Consider the following 26216-nt stretch of genomic DNA (forward strand, 5'->3'; position numbering starts at 1 on the left):
GGCTGGAGACCCCCGTAGGCGCCCCTGCGAAGGCGCCCGGTGGTGGGCACGGGCGGGGAGCATCTGGGTGGCTGGAGAGAGGAGGAGAAGTCGCCTTTCCCGGCCTTGGGGGCAGCAGTAGCCCGAGCTAGAGACGAGAGAGGAGAGCCCTCCGAGCGGGGCGCTCCCTCCGGCCGCCAGCAGGGGCGGACGCCGCCCCCGCCTCGCATGCTGCCTTCGAAGGCAGGCCGGGCACCTCCAGCGCAAGGCGCGCTCCCTCTCCACCTCCTCGCCTTCGTCGTCCGCAGGCGCAGCGCCGACGGCTCTCGGCTGCGCTGCGCCACGAGGGCTGCCCCGCCGCCGCTCCGGCAGCTTCGGAAGCGCGCTCGGGGCCCGACGAGGCGGCGGTGGGCGGGCGAGAGGCCGGCGGCAGCTGCCTCCCGGTGCGCTCCTGCCGGCGGGCGCGACCCCATGCGGGCGCCGGGCTGCCGGAGGAGCAGCGAGAGCAGCGCCCCCTGCAGCCGGACCCGCTCCCTGCCACGGCCCCGCTGCCGTCGGGCGGGCGCCCGCAGCCTCCTCGCGCCGCCGCCTCGGAAGCCGCCTCCCGCCCCGAAGTGGCTCCGCCGGGGTGGTGGCGGTGCGGCAGCGGCGCGGGCTGCAGCAGCAGCAGCGGCTCCTCCTCCTCCTGCTCCCCGTCGTCGTCGTCTGCCGGCCCGGTTGATCCCGAGAGCGGCGCAGGGAATCCGGCTGCTGCCCCACTAGACGCCGCCGGCGCGGCCGGGGCTCCTGCTGCTCCTGCCGCCGCGGCTCCTCCTCTCGCTGCTGCCGCTGCTGTGCCGTCGCGGAGCCCTAAAGCCGCCCGCTGCAAGAGGATGGTGCGCCTGGCGGCCGAGCTACTCCTGCTGCTGGGACTCCTCCTGCTCACCTTGCACATCACGGTGCTGCGGGGCAGCGAGCCCGACGCCGCCACGGGAAACCACAGCCAGCGCCAACCGGTGAGCCAGCACCCTTGCAGCAGCCTCCGCCGTTACCGGCGAAAGTTGGGGGTTTTCATTCTGGGGTGGGAAGGGAGAGGAGTTACCAAGGAACCGAGGGGTCCCTCTGCTAGCCACTCTGTTAATTCGCTCCCCTACCCCGCTCTCTTCTTTTACTTCCACCCACTGGGATCGCTGCATATATCGGTGCATGAAGTTGCTCATAGAAGGCACCCCGGGGGTCATCTAGTCCAACCCCCTGCAATCTTTCACCCAGTGTGGAACTCGAACCTACAACCCTGAGATTAAGAGTCTCGTGTTCTATCAACCGGAGCTATCAGGTTGTTAGTTCAGTTAGTGTTTCTCTCACCTGGTTCCCAAGCTGTTATTGGACTACAACTATAATCCCAAGCAAGTAGGATCAGTGGTCAGGGATGATGGGAGTTGTAGTCCCACAACAACTGAGGATCAAATCTGAGAAACACTGCAGGGAGAAGAAGGGCTGTGGCTCAATGACAGAGCATCTGCTTTGCATGCAGGAGGGCGCAGGTTCAGCCCCTGGCAATGGTTGGGATGCCCCCCCCCCCCTGAAAACCAGGAGAACTGCTGCCAGTCAGTGTATAACCAGTGCTAAGCTAGATGGATCCAGTGGTCGTGACGCAGTATAAGGCAGCTTATTAGGTTCCCCCGGACTGGGACTGGCTCTTCATTGTCTTGGGTGGAGAAAGGTCTTCCCATCCCTTCTCGTCTTCTTGGAGGAGCACACACTCTGGATGCCAAAGTTCCCAAATTCGGTCCTCAGGATCTCCAGGTAGGACTGGGAATGCCTTCCCTTGCCTGAAACCCCGGAGAGGCTCTGCCACTCCACATAAACAATACCGAGCCAGGTGGAACAAACCTCCGAAGAAATACAAGCGTGTTCTGTGCTTCTCCTTTTAATTAGAGATCCTGGGGATTGAACTCAAGAACGTCCTCATGCAAAGCTAGTGTTTTTCAATAAGTTATGTTATTTCGGCTTAACTAAGGGTGTGTTCATGTTGCCGCTTTAGAGCACAAAGAAGCTGCCGCCCCCCCTTCACCCCCACCCGCTGGCAGCTAAGTGTTCGCACTTTGACTAGAGATACTGTATTTTTTGCTCTATAAGACTCACTTTTTCCCTCCTAAAAAGTAAGGGGAAATGTGTGTGCGTCTTATGGAGCGAATGCAGGCTGCGCAGCTATCCCAGAAGCCAGAACAGCAAGAGGGAATGCTGCTTTCACTGCACAACGATCCCTCTTGCTGTTCTGGCTTCTGGGATTCAGAATATTTTTTTCCTTGTTTTCCTCCTCCAAAAACTAGGTGCGTCTTGTGGTCTGGTGCGTCTTATAGAGCGAAAAATACGGTAATTAGGAATGGTTCAAGGACTTGGCAGTTTGGATAGCGTTGTGTGAGCAGGGATTAAAAACTCAGCGCAACAGAAATGCAGCGAGTGCACACAGCAAACAGGAGTCCTGGAAAAAAATTGCCTTGCAGTGTATCCAGTGTGTGATTTCAGACTATTTCCACCATCGTTTTAGAAGATGGGGTTGGTCCTCCAGATTTTGCTGTACTCTTAACTCCCAGCACCTCTGACCACTGGCCATGCTGGCTGGTGCTGATGAGGTTCATCATCTGGAGCAGTGGTAGGCAAACTAAGGCCCGGGGACCGGATGCGGTCCAATCGCCTTCTCAATCCGGCCCGCGGACGGTCTGGGAATCAGCGTGTTTTTACATGAGTAGAATGTGTCCTTTTATTTAAAATGCATCTCTGGGTTATTTGTGGGGCATAGGAATTCATTCATTTCCCCCCCCCAAAAAAATATAGTCCAGCCCACCACATGGTCTGAGGGACGGTGGACCGGACCACGGCTGAAAAAGGTTGCTGACCCCTGATCTGGAGGTTCCCCATTTCTGCTTTAGAACTTGTACATTTGGCTCCTTTCATTCTTTCAGTGCCTGCATGAAGAGGAGTGGGATCATGTGTGAGGTCTCTGCTCCAGACTTCCACATGTTCTTCCAAAGGTCTGGATGGAACCTACATGCATAGGCTTTGAGGACCTACCTCTTTTACTAGGTCTCCAGTTTTTACAGCCTACCTGCTGGAGCAGAGACACCAGGTCTTGATCCTGATCTTCTCATGCTGGCCCCAACATGTTGTGCATCCTGCAGCGGATCTCAACCCATTCATCTGCACCACTTTAAAATACTTGCTGCATCATTCAAACATCAATCGCCATTACACTGTTGCATGAGAGGTTGTTTCAGCCCGCTATCCAGCATGGTGTGCTCTATGCTCCTCCCCACCCACATCTCCAGTGAATGTTGCAAAAGATCTCCCTGTCTTTCCCCTGTGTTGTATTTAAACTTGCATGAACACACATCCTGCCAAGTCCTTTTCCCAGTCCAGGTATGATAGGCCTGTCTATTTTTCACATGTCCTATGAGCATCTCTAAACCAGTGTGGACTTGGGAGTCTGAAGAATAGAATATATCCCTCTGCCCACAACAATAATAGTAATATTCCTGCAAATATTCCGGGTGACAGCAGGTGTGCTCCATCCCAAATTCTAGAACTACCCCCTCCTCTCTACTGAACTGGAAACATTGTGGGAAATGCTAAGGAAGAATGGAGTGGAAAAGTGGACCAGTGTGTAGGGATAAGATAATTATCATGTGCATGGATTTGTAGTAATGCTTCTTAGCATTTTCTGATAGTGTTTAACAGTTCTACTGCACGGGGGTTCAGGGGGCTTCCAATAAAGTACCTTGTCCTCCTTACAACACCCCTGTGAGGTTGGCCGGTGTTGCCATGTTTCAGTTGTCAGAGAGAGAGAGAGAATGAGAACCTATGGCCAGCTAGTAAATTCATGGCAGTAGTAAGATTCAAGATGGGGACTAACTGGTTTGTAGTTAGATTTTTAGCCATGATGTTAAGGGCCACATTCCCTCTTGGGGAACTTTCCAGGGGCCACATGCCATTGGTGGACATGCCCAGGGGGCAAAGGTGGGCAAAGCAGTACAGCAGACCACATTCCATCTGTTCAGAGGCTCCATCCGCGTAAGCAAAAGGCATTTTCACGGTTCCAGCCAGGCGAAAGCACTTATAGGAGCACAGAGCAGGGCTGGTGAGAAATGTGGTCTGGAGAAGCTGGCATGGCCCAAGGAAAATTGATTTATATTTATCGGATTTGTATACCACCCTTTATCTGAAGATTTCAGGGCAGGAAGTAGGAGTCACCTGTGAGAGTGACAGGTGCTGCATAGATACTGTGGTGAGAATCTCTCTTCTTATTATAGTCTCTCCATACATCTGTGGATAGGGAATTTTGGAAATTGAACAGCCCAGATACTTTACTATTTTGATTTCTTGCCAGTCCTTAAAGTTTCGGGATAGTTTATGACATTTTAAAAACCAGCCTCAAAAACCATGTGGACGATTCAGTGTTTTCTAAACTACCGGTAATAATGTCTGCTTCATCTAGGAGCAAGCAAGTTTTAAGTTCTCCCCATCCAGGTTGATCTCGCCCCTCCTTTGAAACCAATAAATGCTGTCCTCATTTTGCTTTTTTCAAATTCCGGGTAGGTGTGGCTGAGTTTGTGCAGATGGGATGCAGGAAGGCCACATTTCTGTTGCATAGTTTCAGCCTTCAGAACGGCATAATGTGCTGGGACAATGACAGCTGCGTCCTGCGTATTGGGGGAAAGTACCTTTCTCTCTCTCCACCCCCGCCCAGCTTCTTCTTAATAGAAGGCTGCATAGTTTCCACAACTGGTGTTTCTGCGAGGGTGCTTATTAATCTAAACATGCATGGCTGCAACTTGAAATTAGGGTATTAAAATGGGAGCTTCCCCTTGTTTGTAAGGATGTAAAAGCCCTGCCTGCTTACAGGAGATTGAGATAGCTGAATGGCATGAGGGCTTAACCTCAGTGCAGCTTTAAAGCATGAAACCAAATTTAGGATGCACGTCTGCGTGAAGACACATGGGAAAGAAATATATGGGGAATGGTGACACGTAGTGAGGGTTCTACTGGGCTGCCCAACAGCTGAATTCCTATTTTAAGCTGCTTCCTTGTTGTTAGTCCAGCCTAAAGTTGCTCCAAGGAGGCCAAGCAGATACAAAATCCTCACCACCACGGCCAAAATGAAGAGAGAGAAAGAGGGTTTGTTAGGAGAGAGCTTGAGCGATGTAAGAACAAAGCCGGAACCTGCTGACTCCATCTCCCATAAGCCCCAGCCAGGATGGCCAGTGGTGAGGGATTATGGGAGCTGTAGTCCAGCAACATCTGGAGGGTCGCTGGACTGTGTTCTGACTGACAAGAGCCATCATTTGGCCCATTTCTTGTAGGCTGTCCTTGCAGAACAACTTTCACTCTTGCTAACAATATCTTCAAGATGCCTAGCTATAGCTTTCTTTATACGAACAATGCTTTCTTTCCTTGTGGGACCCTGAAGTGCCTTCTGCAGAACAGTAAATCTGAGAAGGATTTTGTTGTTGTTTTATGAGGCATTTGGTACCACTGGAATAACCCTGAATTTGCCTCTCTTTACAGGCCAGTAACATAATGAGGGAAACAGCTGGGCAAATGAAAATCTAGGTGAAACTAATTCCCAGCGGAGTTATTTATATGCTACTGAATTGAGGGGGTGGGAGTGACTTATCTGGGTTTAAAAAAAAAAAATAAGGCAAAAGGCAGATTCTGTTTAACAGCGGCTTATGTGTTTGTATATGGACTGCTGATTTCATGAAATCTCACCATTCCTCATAAAACGATCTGTTAAATTAAGTTTCTGCATTTGAGAAACACTGCAGAGCAAGAGCTTCAGTAGATCTTTTTCATAGATTCTGCCATGTGTAGCAATACAAAGTTATATACTTCCTAACTCAATTGATTTTGCAGCTCTGGGATTTGGGAGAGCAGAATCCTGCAGACATTAAAGGCAAAGAGTATATCAGATGTCGCACTAAGCATTTAAACAGATGGAAACATAAGTTGCAAATTTACTTATTCTCTAGCCAAAATTATAGCAACCTGCCTCCGCTGTACATTTCAAAGCACAAGTAAACTGATGCTTTGGGGCCTCTGAAATGTTTGCTAGCTCCCAGTTTTCTGATATTTCCAGGGAGGATTCTGAATTCTCTTAAATCTATCCTATGTTCTTATTCCTTTAAAAAAAGGAAGAAAAATTGCATGGGAAAGGAGATTTATTGGATGTGCTGTAAACAAACAATAGTAAACCAAGTGGCTGATGGTTTTAGCTGGCTGGCAAATATCTGCATCTATTATTGCAAACAGTTTGGTTTTCATAGCATTTGGGATTACATACCTCTTGCAGCATTTCTGAGGGGTTGTGCGAAGGGGTGGCAGGTGCTCAGAAACGCTCCAGAGCTTCTTGTTTTCAGGGTGCGCCCACAGTGTCATTGTTTGCAACCTCAGGAGTGCCTTGACTTTTGCAGCCCAATGCTTCTCAGGTTATGATCGCTTATGGGGTTATGATTGCTCAAAAGTAAGCTCCCCTGTGTTCAATGGAGCTCACTCCCAAATAACTGCATAGTAAATGAGGTTATAATCTCAATCAGCAAATCACCAGCCAACTGGTGTTTCAAGGCATGTTTGGCAACTTTCATATTAGCCCTGCTGGGCAACTGCTGCTGGATGAGAAAACTCTAGGGGAAACAGAGGGGCTGTCCTTTAAATTTGGCCTCCACAATCAAAATGCAAAAAGTGGAAGGAACCTTGGGGGGGGGGGACCTTAATATCTGAATCCCAGGAGGCTACTCCTAGAATATGACTCCTAGTAAATCTTTTTATTCCAATCCATCCCAGTTTGAGAACTGTAGATGCCTCACTCTGTTGGCGGAGTAGGAAAGATAGGATCACTTTTGTTAATCTCGGTAGTAGCACCTGGCCTGCGGAACGCCCCCCCCCCCATCAGATGTCAAGGAAATAAACAACTATCTGACTTTTAGAAGACATCTGAAGGCAACCCTGTTTAGGGAAGTTTTAACGTTTGATGTTTTATCATGTTTTTAATATTCTGTTGGGAGCTGCCCAGAGTGGCTGGGGAAACCCAGTCAGATGAGTGGGGTATAAATATATTATTATTATTATTATTTATTATTAAGGCTACTAGTTTCACAACAGAGGAAGATTAAGAGGATACTAGGAACAGATATTTGTGCTTTTCTCTTCGCCTGAGGAATATAATTCTGACATGGTTTATGACTTTGCATGTAACACACCCATGGCTGGCTTCTTCTGAGCACTGGAAGAAAAATAAAGAGACGTTAAAAGTGTCAGAACTCTCATTTGTATAGTGATGATTTAACGTAGGAAATAGATTGTGATGGTGATGTAAATACAAATTATGGAGAAAATACGGCTGTAAAGATGACCTAACCAAATGGACAGAATGTAGGATCTCTGTTTAGACAAAATACATGCAACCACTTAATGAGACACTTTAGAAAAAATATATATTCATAGGACTATTTTATTCTGTCTCTGAGCCCTCTCTATGTAGCTTACATCATTAGTTAAAAACAATGGGTTGTATTCAACAGTTGTTCTCCTCTGAAGGCTTCAGTCACCAGAAGAAGGAAAGCAATTTTCAGTGATTCCTCCTCTGTTGCCCCTGTGCTTCCCTAAATCTGCTCTGGAGGCTCCCCCCCCCCATCCTCTGGAGCACATTTAGGAGGGGAATCATTGGAAATTGCTTTCCTAGTGATGGATGCCTTACTGTTAGCTGAGCGACACCGTTGGATAGAATCCAATACAACTGACAAAATGTGAAGACATCTCCCTCTTTAGCACAAACTCCCTCCATCTGTTCAGAAAAGCTGAGCATCTATTTATCTGGGGGGGGGACGACTTAAAAGTACGTATTTTATCATACAGATTTTCAATGCAGCTGATAAAGCAGGCAGAACAGCAGTAACAACAACAATTAAAATACAGTCGCTACAAAAATCAAAGGCATAAACAATAATAGCAGTTTTAAAAAGCAAAGAAACAAGCAAGCCACAAATTTCTCAGCCAGCAGCAACATGGTAACTAATAATTCTAAGGCCTGGGCAGTTGAAATAGTCTTACCTAAAACTTATTAGGCAAGATGCCAGGAAAGTATCCCAAAGCTGAGGTACCACCATAGGAAAAGGTCCTTCTCCCTAGTCCTCACTACCCGCTAAAGCTCTGGCAGCAGGAATACCTAGAGAAAGGGCCTCTGATGATAAAGCCATAGCCCTACTCTATGGCTCTCTCTGCTGCTTTTCTCCTTTCATAGCCAGTGCTGAGCTGAAAACATGCAGATCAAATCCACTCTGAAGTTCCTGCGAAACAAAATATTTTGCCCCAAAACCCAGAAGGAAGTACAGGGCACCATAAATGCGATTAAGAGCAGGGCTTTTTTTTCACCCGGAACTCAGTTTTGGCACCTCACAGGTAGGTGCTATGGCCGTTATAAGAGAACAAGGGAGGTGTTCATGGTGAGTTCCAGCACCTCTTTTTCTAGAAAAATAGCACAGATTACATGCTACCTGGGCTCCAAGAACTGGATGATATTATTATTATTATTATTATTATTATTATTATTATTATTATTATTCTGCCACTTTCCTCACAGTAGTGACCCAAAGTGACTTACAAACACAATACAGTGGTGCCTCGCAAGACGAAAAGAATCCGTTCCGCAAGTCTCTTCATCTTGCGGTTTTTTCGTCTTGCGAGGCAAGCCCATTAGCGGATTAGCGCTATTAGCGGCTTAGCGGGCTTAGCGGATCAGCTGATAAGCGGTTTAGCGGCTTAGCGGATCAGCTGTTAAGTGGCTTAGCGGATCAGCTGATAAGCGGCTTAGCGGCTTGGGGAAAAGGGGGGGGAAAGGGAAAAAAACCTGCAGGAACTCGCAAGACATTTTCGTCTTGCGAAGCAAGCCCATAGGAAATTCGTTTTGTGAAGCACCTCCAAAACGGAAAACCCTTTCGTCTAGCGGGTTTTCCGTCTTGTGGGGCACCACTGTATAAACATTCAAACCAATTATGGCAAACACAACAAATAAAACTATTATCGGATATCATCCAAGCCCCTCTTTGCCAGCCCTCCAAATTGTGAGCTGAGGGAGCTTCGCCACCATCACCAATCCCTACTGTCTAGCATTGGGAAGGGTGAAACCTACGGGGCCCAAATGATGCCCCCCACTTTGAAAGGGTTGGGGGAAAGGGATCTATTAGGCAGCAACCTATCACCCTGCTTGAGGGTGCTCACTGTGGCAGCCTGTTCCCTTTCCTCACCACTTGCTCATTGTGGCCAGATTCAAACACCAGGTAGCCAAGTAAATAAGCAATGAGACTAGAGAGCAAGGAAGTAGAAAAACACACAAAGTGCACACTTGGGCAATCATGGGAGGCATTTTTTAAAAAAACTTCTTAGCCAACACTAAATGGGCATTTCCCCAGTTCTTATTTGCCACTTTACTGCTAGAAGAACCAGACATAAATATCAAAAAGATGTCTTTTTGTACAAGTTATATATACCTGGTTTTTAAAAAGCTGCCTTGATTCTGGTTTGTGTGGTGGGCAGTCTTACTCTTAAACCAGCTCGGGCAGTGAATACCAACAAAATTTTGACCTACTTTGGGGGCCCATCTGAAACTCCTGCAAAGCATCTTTGCTATTTTGCCTCTAGTACCCACAGCTGCCAGTCTTGGTGACTCACCCAAAAGTCTCACCCGATGACCAATAACTGAGGAATTCCTGCCTTTAAAAAAAAAGAAAAAGGATATCTGGCAACCCAGTCTACCCTGGCATAAATTGTTACTACATTTTGTTCTCTCACACCCTGTTTGGAATTCCAGGGACAAAAATGTCCTCGCTCGTTCTCCAGTGATGCATTCTGACACACAAATGACAGATGAGTGAGTGGGCGTTCTGTTCTGGAATGCCAAGTCTCCATTTTAATCCCAGGAATTGGGACAGTATGGAGCCCTTATATGTGCTGATTCAGTCACTTTAGTCTGTGGAAGTTGCACACCACACAGAGCTTGTTCCAAGTTTGTAAGGAGTCGTTCCTTTAGTGTGTGCTTTGGAACTCCCTACCTGTTGACATTAGGCAGACACTATCCCTGTACATGGGACACGGGTGGCGCTGTGGTGTAAACCACTGAGCCTTGGACTTGCTGATTGGAAGGTTGGCGGTTCGAATCCTGCCAACCTAGTCAAAGTGCAAATAGATAAATAGGTACTGCTCCGGCAGGAAGGTAAATGGCGTTTCCGTGCGCTGCTCTGGTTTCACCAGAAAGCTTAGTCAATGACAGCGCATCCTCTTTCAAGCCCTGTTCTTTAAGGAGATGCAGGCTGAATTATTTTTTTTAAAAGGTATACACTGTCACTACTATGCCTTTGAAGCAAATAAAAGTACAGTGGAACCTTGGTTGTTGAATGCTTTGGAAGTTGAACGTTTCGGCTTTCAAACGCCAGCAGCCCAGAAGTGAATGCTTCCATTTTCAAATGTGCCTCAGAAGTTGAACGGCTTCCAAGGCGTGTTTCCCCATTTTTTCAATGGATTTTGCTGACCGGCAATTGTGCCTCAGTTGTCAAATGTTTTGGAAGTCGAACAGTCTTCTGGAATGGATTACATTTGACAACCGAGGTTCCACTATATTACGTTGCAGGTTTTGACTGATACCTTCAGGTCTCTTAGGAATGCAAGTGTTTTTCTGCATCTACAAAGAATAAAACTATACATATTTTTATCTAGTCCTTCAGAATGGGCACATGTTCCTCAGCAGTCCTTCACCTCTCCAGCATGAATTCCTCCCCCTGCCTCCCTTCTAACACTCAACTATGATTTATTATGGTACCTTCATCAAAGGAACCATGGTTATCACTGACTTAGAGCTTCATGGAAGAGTCTGAAGTGTGTCTGCATGTCCTGGTTAAGAGGGACCTAGTTAGCGCAACCTCATTTAAGGCTGATGATGGAATAGAGGAGAATTTGTCAGCAGGGCAGGAAACAGGAGGAGCCATTCCTGAGGTTTGCAATCCTAGTTTATAACTGTTGTTCAGCATGCCTGACTTCTTCCTAATGAGCAATATCTGCTTACCTAAAGCTTCGTTGGTTCTAATAAGAATTTGCCCTTTATTTCCAAGGAGCAAAAGAGTTCTGGGGAGGAATGGTTTAAACATCATGCTTGCTCAGGGGGAAACCATTGCAGTGTGATATGACTTGTGAACCACAGCAGGGTTCTAGAAGGTCTGGAGAGAAATTTGATTCAGTTTTCATTTCTAGGTGAAGTTACCTAATTTGCACTTTGTGAAACAATATGCAAACCAAAACGCACCCGTCCTTGGAAATATGCACTTTTCTGAATTTAGCAATGCAGTTCTCCTCTCCAACCAAAGGAATGGGACTTCTTTGCTGAATCTAATGGATACTAGAACTTCTGTTCCTGTTGCTGCAACTAGATTAGCCTTAGTCTACTTCCTCCTTAACTTCACCATTATCCTTCTCAGAAGTATTGAGCCAAGACCCATTAGTCTCTGAGATCTCGCTTATTTTCTACTGTAGGAAGCCATTCAGGCCAGGCCACTGAGACGTCCTTCACCCAAGGCCACCTGGCTCACCAGGGCAGAAGAGTCAGAGGCATGCCAGTTTCCATGAAACACAAAGGAATGATCTCGCCCACGCTTCCTTGTGTTTTCCATTAAGACAATGGGTTGCAAACATTTGAAATTCATCAGCTGAGACGTGCTTTGGAGGTCTGTTCCTTGAGGTATTTAGAGCAGGCTCTAATGATGTAAAATATTTATTACGTGCCTGAAGCATCTAGGCATGTACAAGATCTTTTTTATAAAAGAGGTCCTGTCCTCTGATGCCAAAATCTAACTGTTGCGCACTCCTGTGCATTTTCTCAGTGCCTTATAGCAGACATAGTTGTTTGTGGTGAAGATCCGCCAGCTGAATGTACAATCACTGTATCCATATCTACAGACAAAATCAGCTATAAGAAGCACTGTGAGCTGAATGGGGAATTGACTATTCATCCTCCCGGTACCTTTTCTTCAGTAACTTCTGAAGCTACTCTTAGTTATGGCCATATTATATAAACCTGTGGCTTTTGAGCTGCATGCAGGAGAACCTGGAGGTTCCTTGGAAGCTCGCCAAGGGATCCTTAAAGTCAGCTTGCTTGCCACTGCCCATCCATCCATACTATATAGGGCAGTGAGCTCCCTGTTAACTTGGGCGATGGCAGGTGCTTCCAGGATCTTCTCCAGTAGATGAGTTCTGCAGACTATTTGGTGACGCAAAAGGAGTTCTACGAAGGTACGATGTCTTAAAACTTCTGATCTAAGTCGTGTCATGATGCCGTTCTGTTACAAGAACAAGCGGACTGCTTCTTTGGAACAAGGGCACAAAGATCTGCCAAGCAATGCAGGAATGTCATGATTAATCCTAAAAACGTCTCTCTAGCACAAACATGCCCAGTGATGCTTAAAAGAAGAAGAAGAAGTATTGGACTAAGAAGTCAGAAAATGACAGCCCAACTTCAATTTCAGGTATAAACATCTCAGAAACAGCAGATGACTAATAACACTTTTTGGAAGTTTATTCTACCCTACTGGCAGTTTTGTGCAATACTGATGGGTAATTTTTCATTTATGCATAACTACATGCAGACTATCTTCTGGTAACATTTAAAGTTGTTGTTTTGTGGGTTTTGGCATTTTGTAAAATAGGGTCTAAGCACATTATATTTTAAAACAAAGAGCACTTTTGTTTTTTAAGATTGTTTGCCGGGGCCTCTTCCTGTTCTTCTTTCCCTGTATATATCCTGCTTTCATTTCACAAAGGCTAAGGCTGCAATGATACACTTCCAAGGAAGAAACAATTTGCAAGAGATTAAGGAAAGTATTTCAACCCTGCAGGTAGATAAGTTGTATCTTGGAGAATAGCAAGTCATGTTCCCAATTCGCATCCTTTCCTTAGTAATTAGCCCTCCCTGGAATGAAGCCACAATAGGTTACTTTCAGTTTTTAGTATTAACAGCATTGAACAAAATTGCTAATATATGTAGCTGTTTAATTTTTAGAGTAGTAGCATGTGAAAATTAATGGCACATCCACCCAGTATGTAAGTTCCCCTGTGTAGATTTTGTTGAGAACAACATTAGAATAGAAAATGTTTCTTATGAACCTCAAGAGTGGAATCCATGGGCGGAATTGTGTGGAGTATGTGTGCAGAGAACACATGTTTTAATGGTTTATTGTATATCACCTTGATATATTTTATGAGCTGGTGGTTTAGAAATATTCTTAAAAATAATCAAACTCTTTCCTCTTTTTCATATTGAGTTGCCTGGAAGCAAATACTGGAGCTGACTCAAAACCCAGGGGGTATTTTGGGTATTTCCTGTTTGTGGGTTTCACCTGCTGTAAACCTGCAGCTATTTTGCATGTGCTGAAGAATTAGAAGATTACTTCCTTTCCTGGAGTTCTTTCATGTGCCAGCTAAGCCAAGGATGCCTTGCTCAAACTCATGTCTACAGATATCATTGCATGTTGCTTCACAAAACTCTCCTCCTCCCAACAAAATATGAACCAGCTAGATCAATGGACATCCCATATTGTTTTACTTGGAGATGCTTTTAAAGCTATTTGGGCTGCATGAATGTGAAAGGCCTGTGCAAATCTTGTTTAGACATTACATGTATTATTTGCGACTGGTATCAATGCTTAACTCTTAGGATGGCATTTGAATACTGTAACAATAGATGAAGATTTGGAGGGGATCTGTGTTTGAGCTCTGTCTTCCTACCGAAGAAACAACCCCCACCCCACTTGTATTTGTTTATTCCTGTCTTAGCGGGAGAGGTTTTGAGAGGGCCCCTGCAGTATGTGCTGCACATATTAATTACAATTCACTTCTGTTCTGGAGCCAATGTATCCGTATATCCTCTCTGAGGACTACATTTGGCTCTGACTGGGAAAGTATTGCACTTTTACTAGTGCAAGCAGCACATTGTTTCAAGGGCATCACAGTATCACAAGTCCTTTTTAGATTGGAACCCACTTATAAAACTGAATCGTGAATTGTGCAGCCCACTCTCTTTCTCGCGCTTGTTCACCACTCCTGCCACTAGACTGCCACCCCTGCAGGTTAGGGATATACACTTTTAAAAATATTTATACTTTATTAAGGTGATTTCAGTTAAAAGAAATAAAGTGATACGGGGGGGAAAGAAGGAAAAGTGAGAAGAGGAAAAAACACACAACGATACATATAAAAATGAAAATATATCAAAAAAGCAATATACGATATTCCCATACATTATTGTATAAATTGGTATAGTGTTACTGTCCTAGTAAATGCTTATGTAAATGTAAATGCTAATAGCCTAATAGGTTAGGGATTTGAGCTTGTGGACAATCATCTTTCTCCTGGGAGAAAATTAGCTTGTCCAGTTTATGTGATTTTTAGAACAACAAGGCTCCCATTTCTATTGAGCAAGTCAGTCTAGCTGAAGGAGATCTAGGGCTTAATTGGCTGTCTATGTGCCAGTTCCAATGTCTATTGTATGATCCTGCTGTTGAGGCACAAACTACTACAAACTAAATTTTAAGGAATTCTATGAAATTTGGTTCATCGGGGCAGAAGAGTAGTATCTTATTCTTTATAAGTAGTATCTTATTCTTTATAAGGTGGTGCTCTCTCGGGATTTTTTGGTTGGTTTTCTTCTCAAGCTTTTCTTCCCAAAGGTAGGACAAGACATCATACTATTGTGTGTTTCTCATTTGTCTCAGGCACTCTTAAGTGTGGTGCCTTCCGTACCATTTACTGCACTCAAATGCACTTGTCTACAGGGCAGCAAAGCCACGCCCACCTCACCTGGAAATGCTACACCTGTCTTCACTCTTACATCATGGCAATGTAATATCTCCATTGCTCTTCCATCTCCCCCCACATCCCGCTTTGCATAACATCCAGCTTATGGAAGAGCTCTGGAGAAGATGAATGCTTGCTCACTTACCTTGTGCCATTTTAGTTGGGCCTCATGGAGTGATTTTTAGATAATTATTTTTCCCAAGTGAACCAGCACAGCTGCCTACACTCCATGGTGCTAATGGAGGTGAGTAGGACCCTCTTCCTGTTTTTCTTGGCTTTCCTGTTCCTGCATGTGCCTCTTCCATGGCCCTTGAAGCATGTTATAGCCCCCATTTTTAACATTGCTGTAGCATCTGCAAATGCTAAAATAGCTCCGTAACAAGGATGGATTAAATTTCCCATAGTGAATGGAGATTTAGGTACTGGCAGCATAATGTGTAACTGATCTTAGGCTTTATTTGAACCAAGTAGCCTTCAAAACATCCACTACTCAAGACTGGAAACAAAATAGTTTTAATAGAGATGTGGATTCCCCCCGCCCCCTGCATTTATTCTTTTTTAGTTCAAATAGATAAGTTGCAATCAAGCATTCATTTTGCGGGGAGGGAGAAATCTTTTTCTGAAGTGGGTAGATTTATGGGAACCTATCTATGGTGAAGAACCCAGCGAGAAGTATTGCCATTTTGCTACATTCCTAATGTTTGGGGCAATCAAGTTTAAATATATATAATTTTCAGAGCGTAAAACATGTGAAGTTATAGCCTAGCTAAAATATAATTCAGTTAGTCAGTTAAACAATGATATATCATCAAAGAGCTTTGAACTATGGCCAGAGTGTACCAAGCATTTAAAAAACTGGTAACCACAGAGATATTTCTATAAGGAATGTTTACCTCATGGGGATTCTTTAAAGGTGCTTCATGTTGTTAGTTTCTTTCTTTCTCTTTTTTACAAAGTTATAGCTCTGCTTTATTGTACATGATGTCCTATAAAGAAGATCTATGTCTGCGATACCTCTTTGAAAGAGGACCACGGTGCTATCCGTTTAAAAGAGAACGCAGTCAAGCAGTAAATTTAGGGGGCCATCTCTTTTCATATTGACTGTATCTGAGCCAGCAGTGGGTCTTTGATGTTGTAACAATAGCGCATAGGCCGAGAGGAGTATTAGGGCTTGAACAATGTCGAAATGAAGCTGCATTCATTAGTTTCAAAGAGAGAGGCTTCTAATGTGTAGCAGAACTTTATTTCTGCATGCTTCCTTGCTTTTTGCAGGAAGAGATTGTGCGGCATCTGTCGTATAGTTTTTGTACAATTTCAGGCTGGAGTCTCTTGCGCTTATCATTTTTTAATTATAAACCAGGTGCTGTGGAAACTTGCATTGTACACTAGGTGCTTTACTAGTTACATAAAGGCAGCAAGACATTTCTTTCACCCCACGGGCCTCTCAAACCCACCAGCTTAGGCTACATAGCATAGAAGAAAACACTAACCGGTTCAGATAGTTTAGTGTCAGCAACATTTGAGAACTAGGCATGTTATTAGTTTCACAGTCCAGCTAATTCTAGGCCTTAAACAGTCAGGTGCTTATTAAAGACAATGTTGTTTTGATTTCAGAAATTATTCTGAATAACCATTAGCATTCCTGGTAGTTCCCACGCTTTACTTATTCCAGACTTGAAACAAAACAAAACATGCTGCTTGAAAGAGTGGATGCTCCTCGAGAATACAGACATCTTGGATTTAGAAGGATTTAATAATGTATTTGGTTGGCATGCATATTTATGGTATGATAAAATTAAAGTGCATAGGGCCTTTAAAAATCATATTGTCAGAAAAGCATTGTATAATGTTTGGATAAGATATAAAGATCTGTTGGAAAACAAAACCCCTAGATGGTTGTCACCCTTGGAGGCTAAGGCATTGAAAAAGCTCAATATGGAGGCCGAATGGCCAAAGTATTGGGAAATCTTGGAACAAGATGGAGATAAACTGAAGTTACAGAGTCATGAGAAATTGAAACCCAAAGTACGAGATTGGCTCCATTATTATCAAATAATGGAGGTGTATAAACAAGATAGGAAAATTGGCTTTCAGGTGGAGAAATCAAAATTAGAAACTGAACTGTTAGAACCCAATACTAAGAATCTGTCAAGAATGTATAATTTGCTGCTGAAATGGAATACACAAGATGAAACAGTAAAATCAGCTATGATTAAGTGGGCACAGGACATTGGTCATAACATCATGTTTGTTGACTGGGAATGGTTGTGGAACACCGGGATAAAATTTATGGCATGTAATGCCTTAAAGGAAAATATTATGAAAATGATTTACAGGTGGTACATGACCCCAGTCAAGCTAGCAAAAATTTATCACGTGCCCGACAATAAATGCTGGAAATGTAAAGAAACTGAAGGTACCTTCTACCACCTTTGGTGGACATGCCCAAAGATTAAGGCTTTCTGGGAAATGATATATAATGAAATGAAAAAAGTACTTAAATGTACCTTTCCTAAGAAACCAGAGGCCTTTCTCTTGGGCATTGTCGGCCAACTGGTGTTGAAGAAAGATAGAACTTTTTTTCTGTATGCTACGACAGCAGCAAGAATACTCATCGCAAAGTATTGGAAGACACAAGATCTACCCACCTTGGAAGAATGGCAGATGAAAGTGATGGACTATATGACACAGGCTGAGATGACTGGCAGAATCCGTGATCAGAGGAAAGAGATGGCGGAAGAAGATTGGAAGAAGTTTAAAATTTATCTTAAGAACTACTATAAAATTGATGAATGCTAAAATGTCGAGGTGTTGAGAAAGAAAGGGATCACAGTGACATAAGACTAAGTTGAAGAAAAAATTAAGAGGACACATATTTGATAAAACTATTTAGAAGCTGCTGAAATAACTTTGGAAATTGGGATGCAGAAAAGGGGAGGTATGGGGGAGTCCGAGAAATGAGGGTTATGAAAAAAAGCTTATGAAATTATACATGTTTGTTTGTCTTTTTATCTGTTTGTATTGTTTAAAAAATGATGTAAAATCAATAAAAAAAATTATTAAAAAAAATGAAACAAAACAAAACAAAATCCTTCCAGTAGCACCTTAGAGATCAACTAAGTTTGTCATTGGTATGAGCTTTCATGTGCATGCACACTTCTTCAGATACACTGAAACAGAAGTCACCAGACCCTTATATATAGTGAGAGGGTGGAGAGGGGTATTACTCAGAAGGGTGGTGGGAGTGGGTGATTGGCAGATAGGTGTGGTAAACCTGTTGACGACTTCAATTGGTCTTACAGGAAAAAGCAAGGGGTGAGATGGCTAAAAATAACTTTATCATGTATAATGAGATAAGAATCCAATGTCTCTATTCAGACCAGGTCTCTCCATGGTTCTAAGTTTGGTAATAAGTTGCAATACAGCAACTTCTCTTTCCAGTCTATTTCTGAAATTCTTTTGTAATAAGACAGCTACTTTGAGATCTTGTATAGAATGTCCTGGGAGACTGAAGTGTTCTCCTACTGGTTTCTCTGTCTCATGATTCCTGAGGTCAGATTTATGTCCATTTATCCTTTGGCATAGGGTATTCCAGACTGTATCATTCAAAACACTAAACAATTCTCATTCTACGTAGCAAGGGTGCTTGCAGCATAAACTGGGTGCCTGGAGCAGCAAACACTAAGATGGAAACATGCTTTTTGTGGGCACACCTGGAGGGAACATATCCCAGGAAGGCCCAACAAATGTACTTTCAGCACCTTTGTCACATAAAGTGAAAACCAACTTGCAGTTGACAACATATGATTGACATACAGCAACCAGAGAAGAATTTGGGGCTTTGAATGCTCACATCTCCTTTTGAGCATTACCAAGCCCACAAATATTGTTTCTGAGTTGAACTCTGGCAAATGCCATCGACACTTTCACAAATGAAGGAAAGAGACCACAGGTGCAATTCCCTTGACACCCAGGGCATTTGCTTCTATAAACAAGAGCCCCAAACATCTTTTGTTTAAATAGATTGCCTCTCCCCAGATGACCTTGCTTTTTCAAATATAACACCCTTCTGTTACAGTCAGAAGTTAAAGCCCCAGGAGGACGCAGTGGGCAGGCGTTATATTTGAAAAGGCAAGGTTCATCCTGGGAGAGGCAATCTGTTTAAGCACAAGATGTTTTTGGGTCTCTGAATCTCTGGTGAAATCCTTGTTCCTTGTGAGCCATGTTGACAAAATGCTTTCAAGACACTAAGGGAAACACCATTTGACAGGCGATGGATACACAAATATATTTAGCAAGGAGATGGTGAATGATTTTGGGGAGTGGGCAGGAGGAGAGGCAAAGAGCAGAGAGCAGCTGCCTGCTAGAAACTACAGACAGCTCTGAGAACCTACATGCTTTTAAAGCTGCAGGGTTTTTCTACCATGTTGCAAGAATTGAAGACCCACTTGAAGTCAACCTGAAAAGGAGACTATCTAGATATAGCAGTTAACAACTCGCTGCAGACCTCAGTGTGGAGTAGTGGCTAGAGTCTCAGACTAGGACCTGTGACATCCAGGTTGAAAATCTTATTTAGGGCCTTTCTACACTTTCCGTTTTTATAGCATAATGGTTGCTGAGTTTTTCAGATTTTTTTGACACATTGCTGCATGACGTCAGCATGCACATTCCAGCTAGTATTCCAGAATAATGTACTTGGAAATCTGCTGCTTCTTATACCGTAAGGAATCCAACTTGGTGAAAGATCCAGAATGGATCCTCAATATTTTTAGTTGTGTGGCAGGGGGGACAAGCATTGTCCCGTTCTTTGTGTGAAAGGTGGTGGGGGTCAACGGCAATAGTTTGGAAGACGTCTGTTTCGTGCTGCTTCCCTTGGACCACTGTGGGCTGTCGGTTTGAGAGCAGAGTTCAGAGGAGAGTTGTGGCAGATAGAGATGATGGTACTGAGTCAACATCTGATCCATGACAACAATCATTAGCTGCAGACAAAATTTTGCCACAAAAACCAGGTTTGCCAGAAGCGTACTTCTTCTTCCGATTTCCTATACAGTGGTACCTCAGGTTACATACGCTTCAGGTTACAGACTCTGCTAACCCAGAAACAGTGCTTCAGGTTAAGAACTTTGCTTCTGGATGAGAACAGAAATTGGGCTCCGGCGGCACGACAGCAGCAGGAGGCCCCATTAGCTAAGGTTAAGAACAGTTTCAGGTTAAGAACGGACCTCCAGAACGAATTAAGTACTTAACCTGAGGTATCACTGTACTTCCACAAGGTCAATATTCTGGGGTACTAGGCATTAAAAATAAATAAATTAAAAAGGGCTGGCCCCCTCAGCATGCTGATATTTAATGGCTAGAGGAACACAAGGACACTCTAGGAGTGTGAATGTAACCACTGAACTTTTCTCAGTTTGGGCAAAGCTCACTATGACCATGGAAAGGAAAACCCTGCACTCTCTTAACATTTGTATCAGCTACAAAGTCAAAACATCGAATCAAACAGTGACTATTCCACTATAAATGGTCAGCGTGAAAAGCCCCTGAGCTGTGATGTTCATTGGGTAATCAATTACTATCTTGCAGCCCAAGCTACCTGACAAAGCTGTTGTGATGATAAAATGAGGGGGAATCGCGTGGCTTAAAAGTGAATGTGCAAAACGTTTGTGCATGCGGCTAAACTCACGACTGCTTTGCTCATCTCCTGCTCCTACAGGGAGCTAACCCATAGTTTGGCTTAGGGTTCCCCCAGGCAAATGGCAAGCAGCAATCCAGGAGCAAACCATTGTTAGAGTGGGGGAGAAGCAAAGTGAACACCATTTTTGCCAGTGTACCACCACACCTTTAAAGTATAGTTATGAAGCATAACTGTGACATGTAAACCAACCCACTGTATTCTGCTAACTCTTGTTCATCTTTCTTGTTTGCTGTGTGTAATCTTGATGTTTGCTTCTTGCCCTCAGGATGCCCTCCACACAGATGGTCTTCCGTCACCTGAAGCCAGCTTTACACTAAACCCTGAGGACAGACGGGATTATCCTGACCACCATGTCGCGCACAAATCGTTCACCAAGCAGCGATTCAGGCAAGAGAATGGGCATACAGCTTTGCAAAGAGATGGGCCCAGGCCATTCCTTCTGGATCTCCCAAACTTTCCTGACCTCTCAAAAGCAGATATCAATGGGCAAAACCCAAACATCCAGGTAAAAAACTCTTCTTTCCTGTTTAGGCTCTTACTTGAATCATGGAATAAACAGTGTCTATTCCATACAATACAATTTCATTCACAAAACCTACAAGCCACATGGAAAACAAGAAATGTAAGAAAGGAGTTTTTCCTCCCCCAGGTTTCCATTTGCCATACAGCTAAGGTGGTTGGTGAATGGATTGATTGATCTGTTCAAATAGATGGATTATTCTATTCAAAAGGTATATTGTTGGTGTCAATATGATAAAACATATCATCAACATAAAGCAAAATACCTACCAACCAATTTCTTAGCAAACCCTGCAACAAAGGTCATGCATTGAAAGTTAAAGTAAATGTGGAGATGTCTGGCACAAGTTCTTTGGAACTTTATTCATCTGACTGAAGATGTTTTGCAATTAAACAGTAAACGTGTGGTGCTGAAACACTCACATAGCTTCTTTGAAATAGTTTGGACCTGCTTTGCCTAGAATATTGTATAAGAGGACTGGTTCAAATGTTGAAATGAGCCCAGAAAACAAAACCTTATGGATAAACATTAGCTAGAATGGAAATAAACCACTGAACTGTGGAACAGGGACAAAACACATAACTTGAAACAAACACTAGACTTCGAGCAAGTTCCTCCAAAATTATCAGCCAGAACATTTGCAATATTTTAGAGCAGAATTGTTTGCCTGAAAATGGCACATTGCTTTGTATATGTCACTGGTTTAATGTCAGAATCTACTATGAGTTGCACCCAATGTTAGTTCTATCCATTGAGTGGACCTACTGAAATTAAATAAAAAACGAGTAACCTGCATATATTAATTTCAGTGGGTATACTCTGAGGAGAACAATAACGAACATGGGATACAACTATATACAGAAGATTTTCAGGTAGACATGTATAACTTGTTCTACTGTTCCCCCACATGAACACTTAAAAATAAACACTTCCTTGGGCTTTCTTACAATAAAGGTAGGTAAGTTGTTTTTTAAATGTTTGCAATACAAGACAGCAGTCAGTCACTGACAATAGTCTTGCACAAAATTTCGAGACTTGTTCTACCTGGTGCCAGTTGAAATGAATACAGTGTCTGTCTGTTTACTCATTATTTGGTTCAATCTTTCCCAGAAATGAAATATTTTTATTCAGCTCCTTTTCCATTTGTGCAATTGTTTCAGTATTAGCAAGACAAGGAGACATTTGAAAAGGGTAACCCAAGCAGCTGTTACTTTTGTGCTACGGATGCTTTTTTAAACGCCGTTGCCAAATCAGCAGCCAAATGCACCACTGCACTCAAGTAAACGAATTCACAGGAAGTCCTTGAAAATGAGGTGCTTTTTTAAAAAAGCCAGTAACATATTTCCTTGGGGATCAGAGATTTTCTTCGTTCTTGGTGAAAAGCTCTTTTGTTGATCGCCCATTGATTTGACACATGCCAGCTCATGCGGTCATGCCAGCAGTGCAAGGCTATTCAGGGTGCAACAGCTTCACTTTCTTTTCCTTCGAAACAAAGTGAAGTCATGTGTCGAGCCAATAATTTGGCTGCCAAAATTTTTTTCTGTGTGATGTTCTTTTTCCCCCCCTTTCGGTTTCCCAGCCTATTTAAATGTGTACCAACTGTGAGGAGCTCCTGGGCTTGGATTCCGATACCTCGCTGCTTCTGTTTTTGTGAACTCTCCTCTTCCTCCAGTTTTTAAGTCACCGTTTCTCACATTTCCAGAGCACGTTAATTCTATGCGGCATAAACAAGAACAAAGTGTCCTGTGGCACCTCTGTCCTTCTTTGAACCTTTGCTCTCTGCCTCTTCTCCTCTTTAAAAGGAAACCCAAACAAAAAAGTCAATATTGGTGATGCTAGTAGTACAAACCTCCCTAGGCCTAATCTACTTCTTCCACTAACTGAGGACCAGTCTGACAGAAGACAGCAGACATCCTTTCTGTTTGTTGCATGCATACACACACACAGTGGTACCTCGGAAGTTGAACAGAATCCGTTACAGAAACCAAGGCGCAGCTTTCAATTGGCTGCAGGAAGCTTCTGCAGCCAATTGGAAGCCATGGAAGTCACCTTGGACGTTCGGGTTCCAAAGAACGTTCGCAAACCGGAACACTCACTTCCAGGTTTGCGGCGTTCAGGAACCAAAACATTTGACTTGCAAGGCCTTCGGGATCCAAGGTACGAATGTATATTCCTTTCCCCCTCCCTTGCAAGTTCCAGATGGCACTTGCCTTTTGTCTTGGCTTGACAAAATCTTTCACTGGCATGTCAACATATTTTTCTTTCTTTCTTGGATTGGTGTTTGGGACAGAGCTGTAGAGACCTGAATTCTGATTTGCCTGCTGTCTCGAATTCTCCAGGTGACTATAGAAGTTGTTGATGGGCCAGACTCTGAACCAGAGAAGGATCTCCGAAAGGAAGGCAGGAAACCCAGCTGGCCAGTCCCATCACCAGACTGGAGGAACTGGTGGCAGAGATCAGCACCCACGGTCACCCGCATGAGTAGCGGGGACCAGGATTACAAGTATGACAGCACAACCGAAGACAGCAACTTCCTGAACCCCGTTGGTGGCGGGTGGGAAAGTCACGCACCTAGTCACCGGACATTTGACTCAAAGGCACAGCCAGAGTATGGTGAGTGAGCCTTCTGAATCCCTTGTTTGTAGCACCTCAGGTTGGTAGCAGTGCTCTGCAGGTGAGGAACCATCAGCAGTGGAAACGTGAGGTGGGGCAGAGCCACAGGGGGCAGGAGTAGGTGCTTCCGACACTAGCATTCCTGCTTCTTACCTGGACTTGGTTGGGGGAGGGTGGCATGAGGTAGGGAGCACGCAAGGGCACCGGTGGGACCAGTCTTGTGCATCTGCACAACTTTGCCACCCCCCGGTGCTGCACTAACAGGGAAGCAGGTGTTGGGAGGGCACCCACCACTACGGAGAGTGACTGGGCACCAAAGATAATAAGAGGGAAGAGAGGGTCAGGGGTACAGGTGAGAGAGAAAAGGAATTGTGTTTCAGTTATTTCAGATTAACTGATTCCCTGAGGTTTAGATAATATATACTATGCACTGATACTGATCTTCTCTGACTATCGTGTAGCCAAAGCACACCCACTTACACAGGAGAGGGAAGTATCAGCCGGCTCGAGGGAACCCCAGAATTTGCAGAAGCACACATAAACTTTGTGGGGAAGGCAGGGGACGCCAAATCAGCTCACTAAGGTCTGAGCATGTTCAGTGAGCATGGAATGGAAAACTGGGGAGGGAAGCGATAGGATAGAGTATCCCAAGAAAAGGCAATGCTGACTCGCATTGTGAACAGCAGCAAATGTTTTGTTGAAGACACCACTTAATATCCGAGCCAGTCCTCAGATAGCCACACGTATTGTTTTTTTGCCATTTCTACTTTTATAATCAAACATTTACTTGTTTACCAGCTAGTTCTCTCCTTTTTTTTCTTGTTCCTCCCTTGCAGATTACATAGATGGGGAAGGAGACTGGAGCCCCTGGTCTATTTGTAGTATAACCTGTGGCAACGGCAATCAGAAGCGCACCAGAACCTGTGGCTATGCCTGCACAGCCACCGAATCAAGGACATGTGACAGGCCCAACTGTCCAGGTTAGGCTCCGCTTAATTGCTTTGACCTGAACGGCACAACTGCTTGCAACCCTTCACTGGTAAAAAGTATCATATTAAAATAATAGGAGGAGATGCTTCCCCATATCTGAAATTATCAGCTTTGTTGTGCCTTCGAGGCAGAGGCAGATGCTTTTCCTTTCTAAAGGGCCTTCAGGAGCACTGCTCATGCTGTGTGCCTCAGATTTCAACAGAGCCTATAGAGATGTAGGCAAGAGAGACCTGCATTTCTTGCAAGATGCACTAGATGGGGTACTATAGGAAATAAGAGTATCCTGCCTTCTGAAGTTCTAATTGCATTTACCATTATTGTATTGCTTAAAAAGATAAGTGCTAAGAGAATACGATGCTTTGGTGTTTTTGCAGTGACATCAGGTTTCAAAGTGTAGAGAAAGAGAGCAATATGCAAAATGAGATGATCAAGACAGCCGTAGCTGTTCAAAGCCTAATGCCTTGGATGTGGTACCTTGGCTAAACTATGACTCTTGCACACACATCACTAGTGGGGTCAGGGAGGCCCTTCACTCAGATGTGAACATGCTGGTAACTATACTTTAGCTTAGGCAATGGAGCCCTCCCCTGACATTTCTCATTCATCCCTCCATCACGGCCTGTATTTAGATGCAAAAGTGCAACTAGAAAACACATTGAGATCTTCAGGGAATTCATTCTTGTGGAAAGAGCATTAGCACCATTTTTTAAAAGCATATTCATTAATCATGCTACCATTATTATTTCATTGCTTTATTATTTCAAATAAATTGTCTCAGAGCAACATACAGATCCATAAAACTACAAACAGCATTAAAAACTATCAGTTAAAAACCAGATGCAAAATAAAACCCAAGATGCAATAAACACAAATTCAAACAATGCTATGAAAAGAAGAAATCATTCCCCTGACCTAAATGGTGAGCACCACAAAAAAGGCCAAATTCATACCAGAGTATGTTCCAGATTAATAACCCAATGCCTGGGCAACACGGAGTGTCTCAACCTGGCGCCTGACAGCTGGCACTGACGGCGCCATGTTTGTTTCCTTGGAAGGAGCATGACGACACAGTAGAAATTGCCCAAGGATTTGCCAGAGAGAATGAACCCTCACCCTCATTAGAACTCCACTGAGAATTTGGAAATGTCAAGGGCAAAAACTAAACTGCCGTGAGTTTTGCCTTCATGGTGGGTTCTTGGGTATCTTGCTCAACAAACTTTCCATAACTTGTAGGGAGGGTACGTGTCTGGAACAACGGCAAGGGAAAGCTCGTCTGAACAAATAACTGTGTCTTCAACTTACAAAGATAATTTGCTGATACTTCTCCAGAACTGTCATGTGTGATGCTGACATGCCAATTTGAGGATGTGCGTTGTGGAATGCACATAGTTTTAGGCTACATAGAAAGTGCCATCTTTGCTTTATTTAAGGAATTTGTTCCCCTTGGTTGTTTTTTATGGGATAGCAACCTTGATTTTTGGGTCCGCCCACCGCCCCCCATCTCCCCTTTCTGTTAACAGGAATAGAGGCGTAAAAATGGCAACCCTAAGT

At 44.1% G+C, this 26216-nt stretch overlaps 1 protein-coding gene across 1 annotated transcript in view; it reads left to right on the forward strand.

The window, feature by feature from the left end:
* The first annotated feature begins 693 nt into the window (after positions 1-693).
* The window catches only part of ISM1 (isthmin 1), a 31717-nt gene continuing 6194 nt past the window's right edge, over positions 694-26216 (forward strand). Inside the window, exons 1-4 of the mRNA XM_081189140.1 lie at positions 694-974; positions 20808-21047; positions 23402-23675; positions 24512-24655. Coding sequence (XP_081045266.1) covers positions 852-974; positions 20808-21047; positions 23402-23675; positions 24512-24655 — 781 coding nt within the window. The 5' untranslated portion in view covers positions 694-851. The remainder of the gene's footprint in view (positions 975-20807; positions 21048-23401; positions 23676-24511; positions 24656-26216) is intronic.

Source organism: Podarcis bocagei, assembly GCF_964188305.1.
Source record: "Podarcis bocagei genome assembly, chromosome: 3".
Lineage (NCBI taxonomy): Eukaryota > Metazoa > Chordata > Lepidosauria > Squamata > Lacertidae > Podarcis > Podarcis bocagei.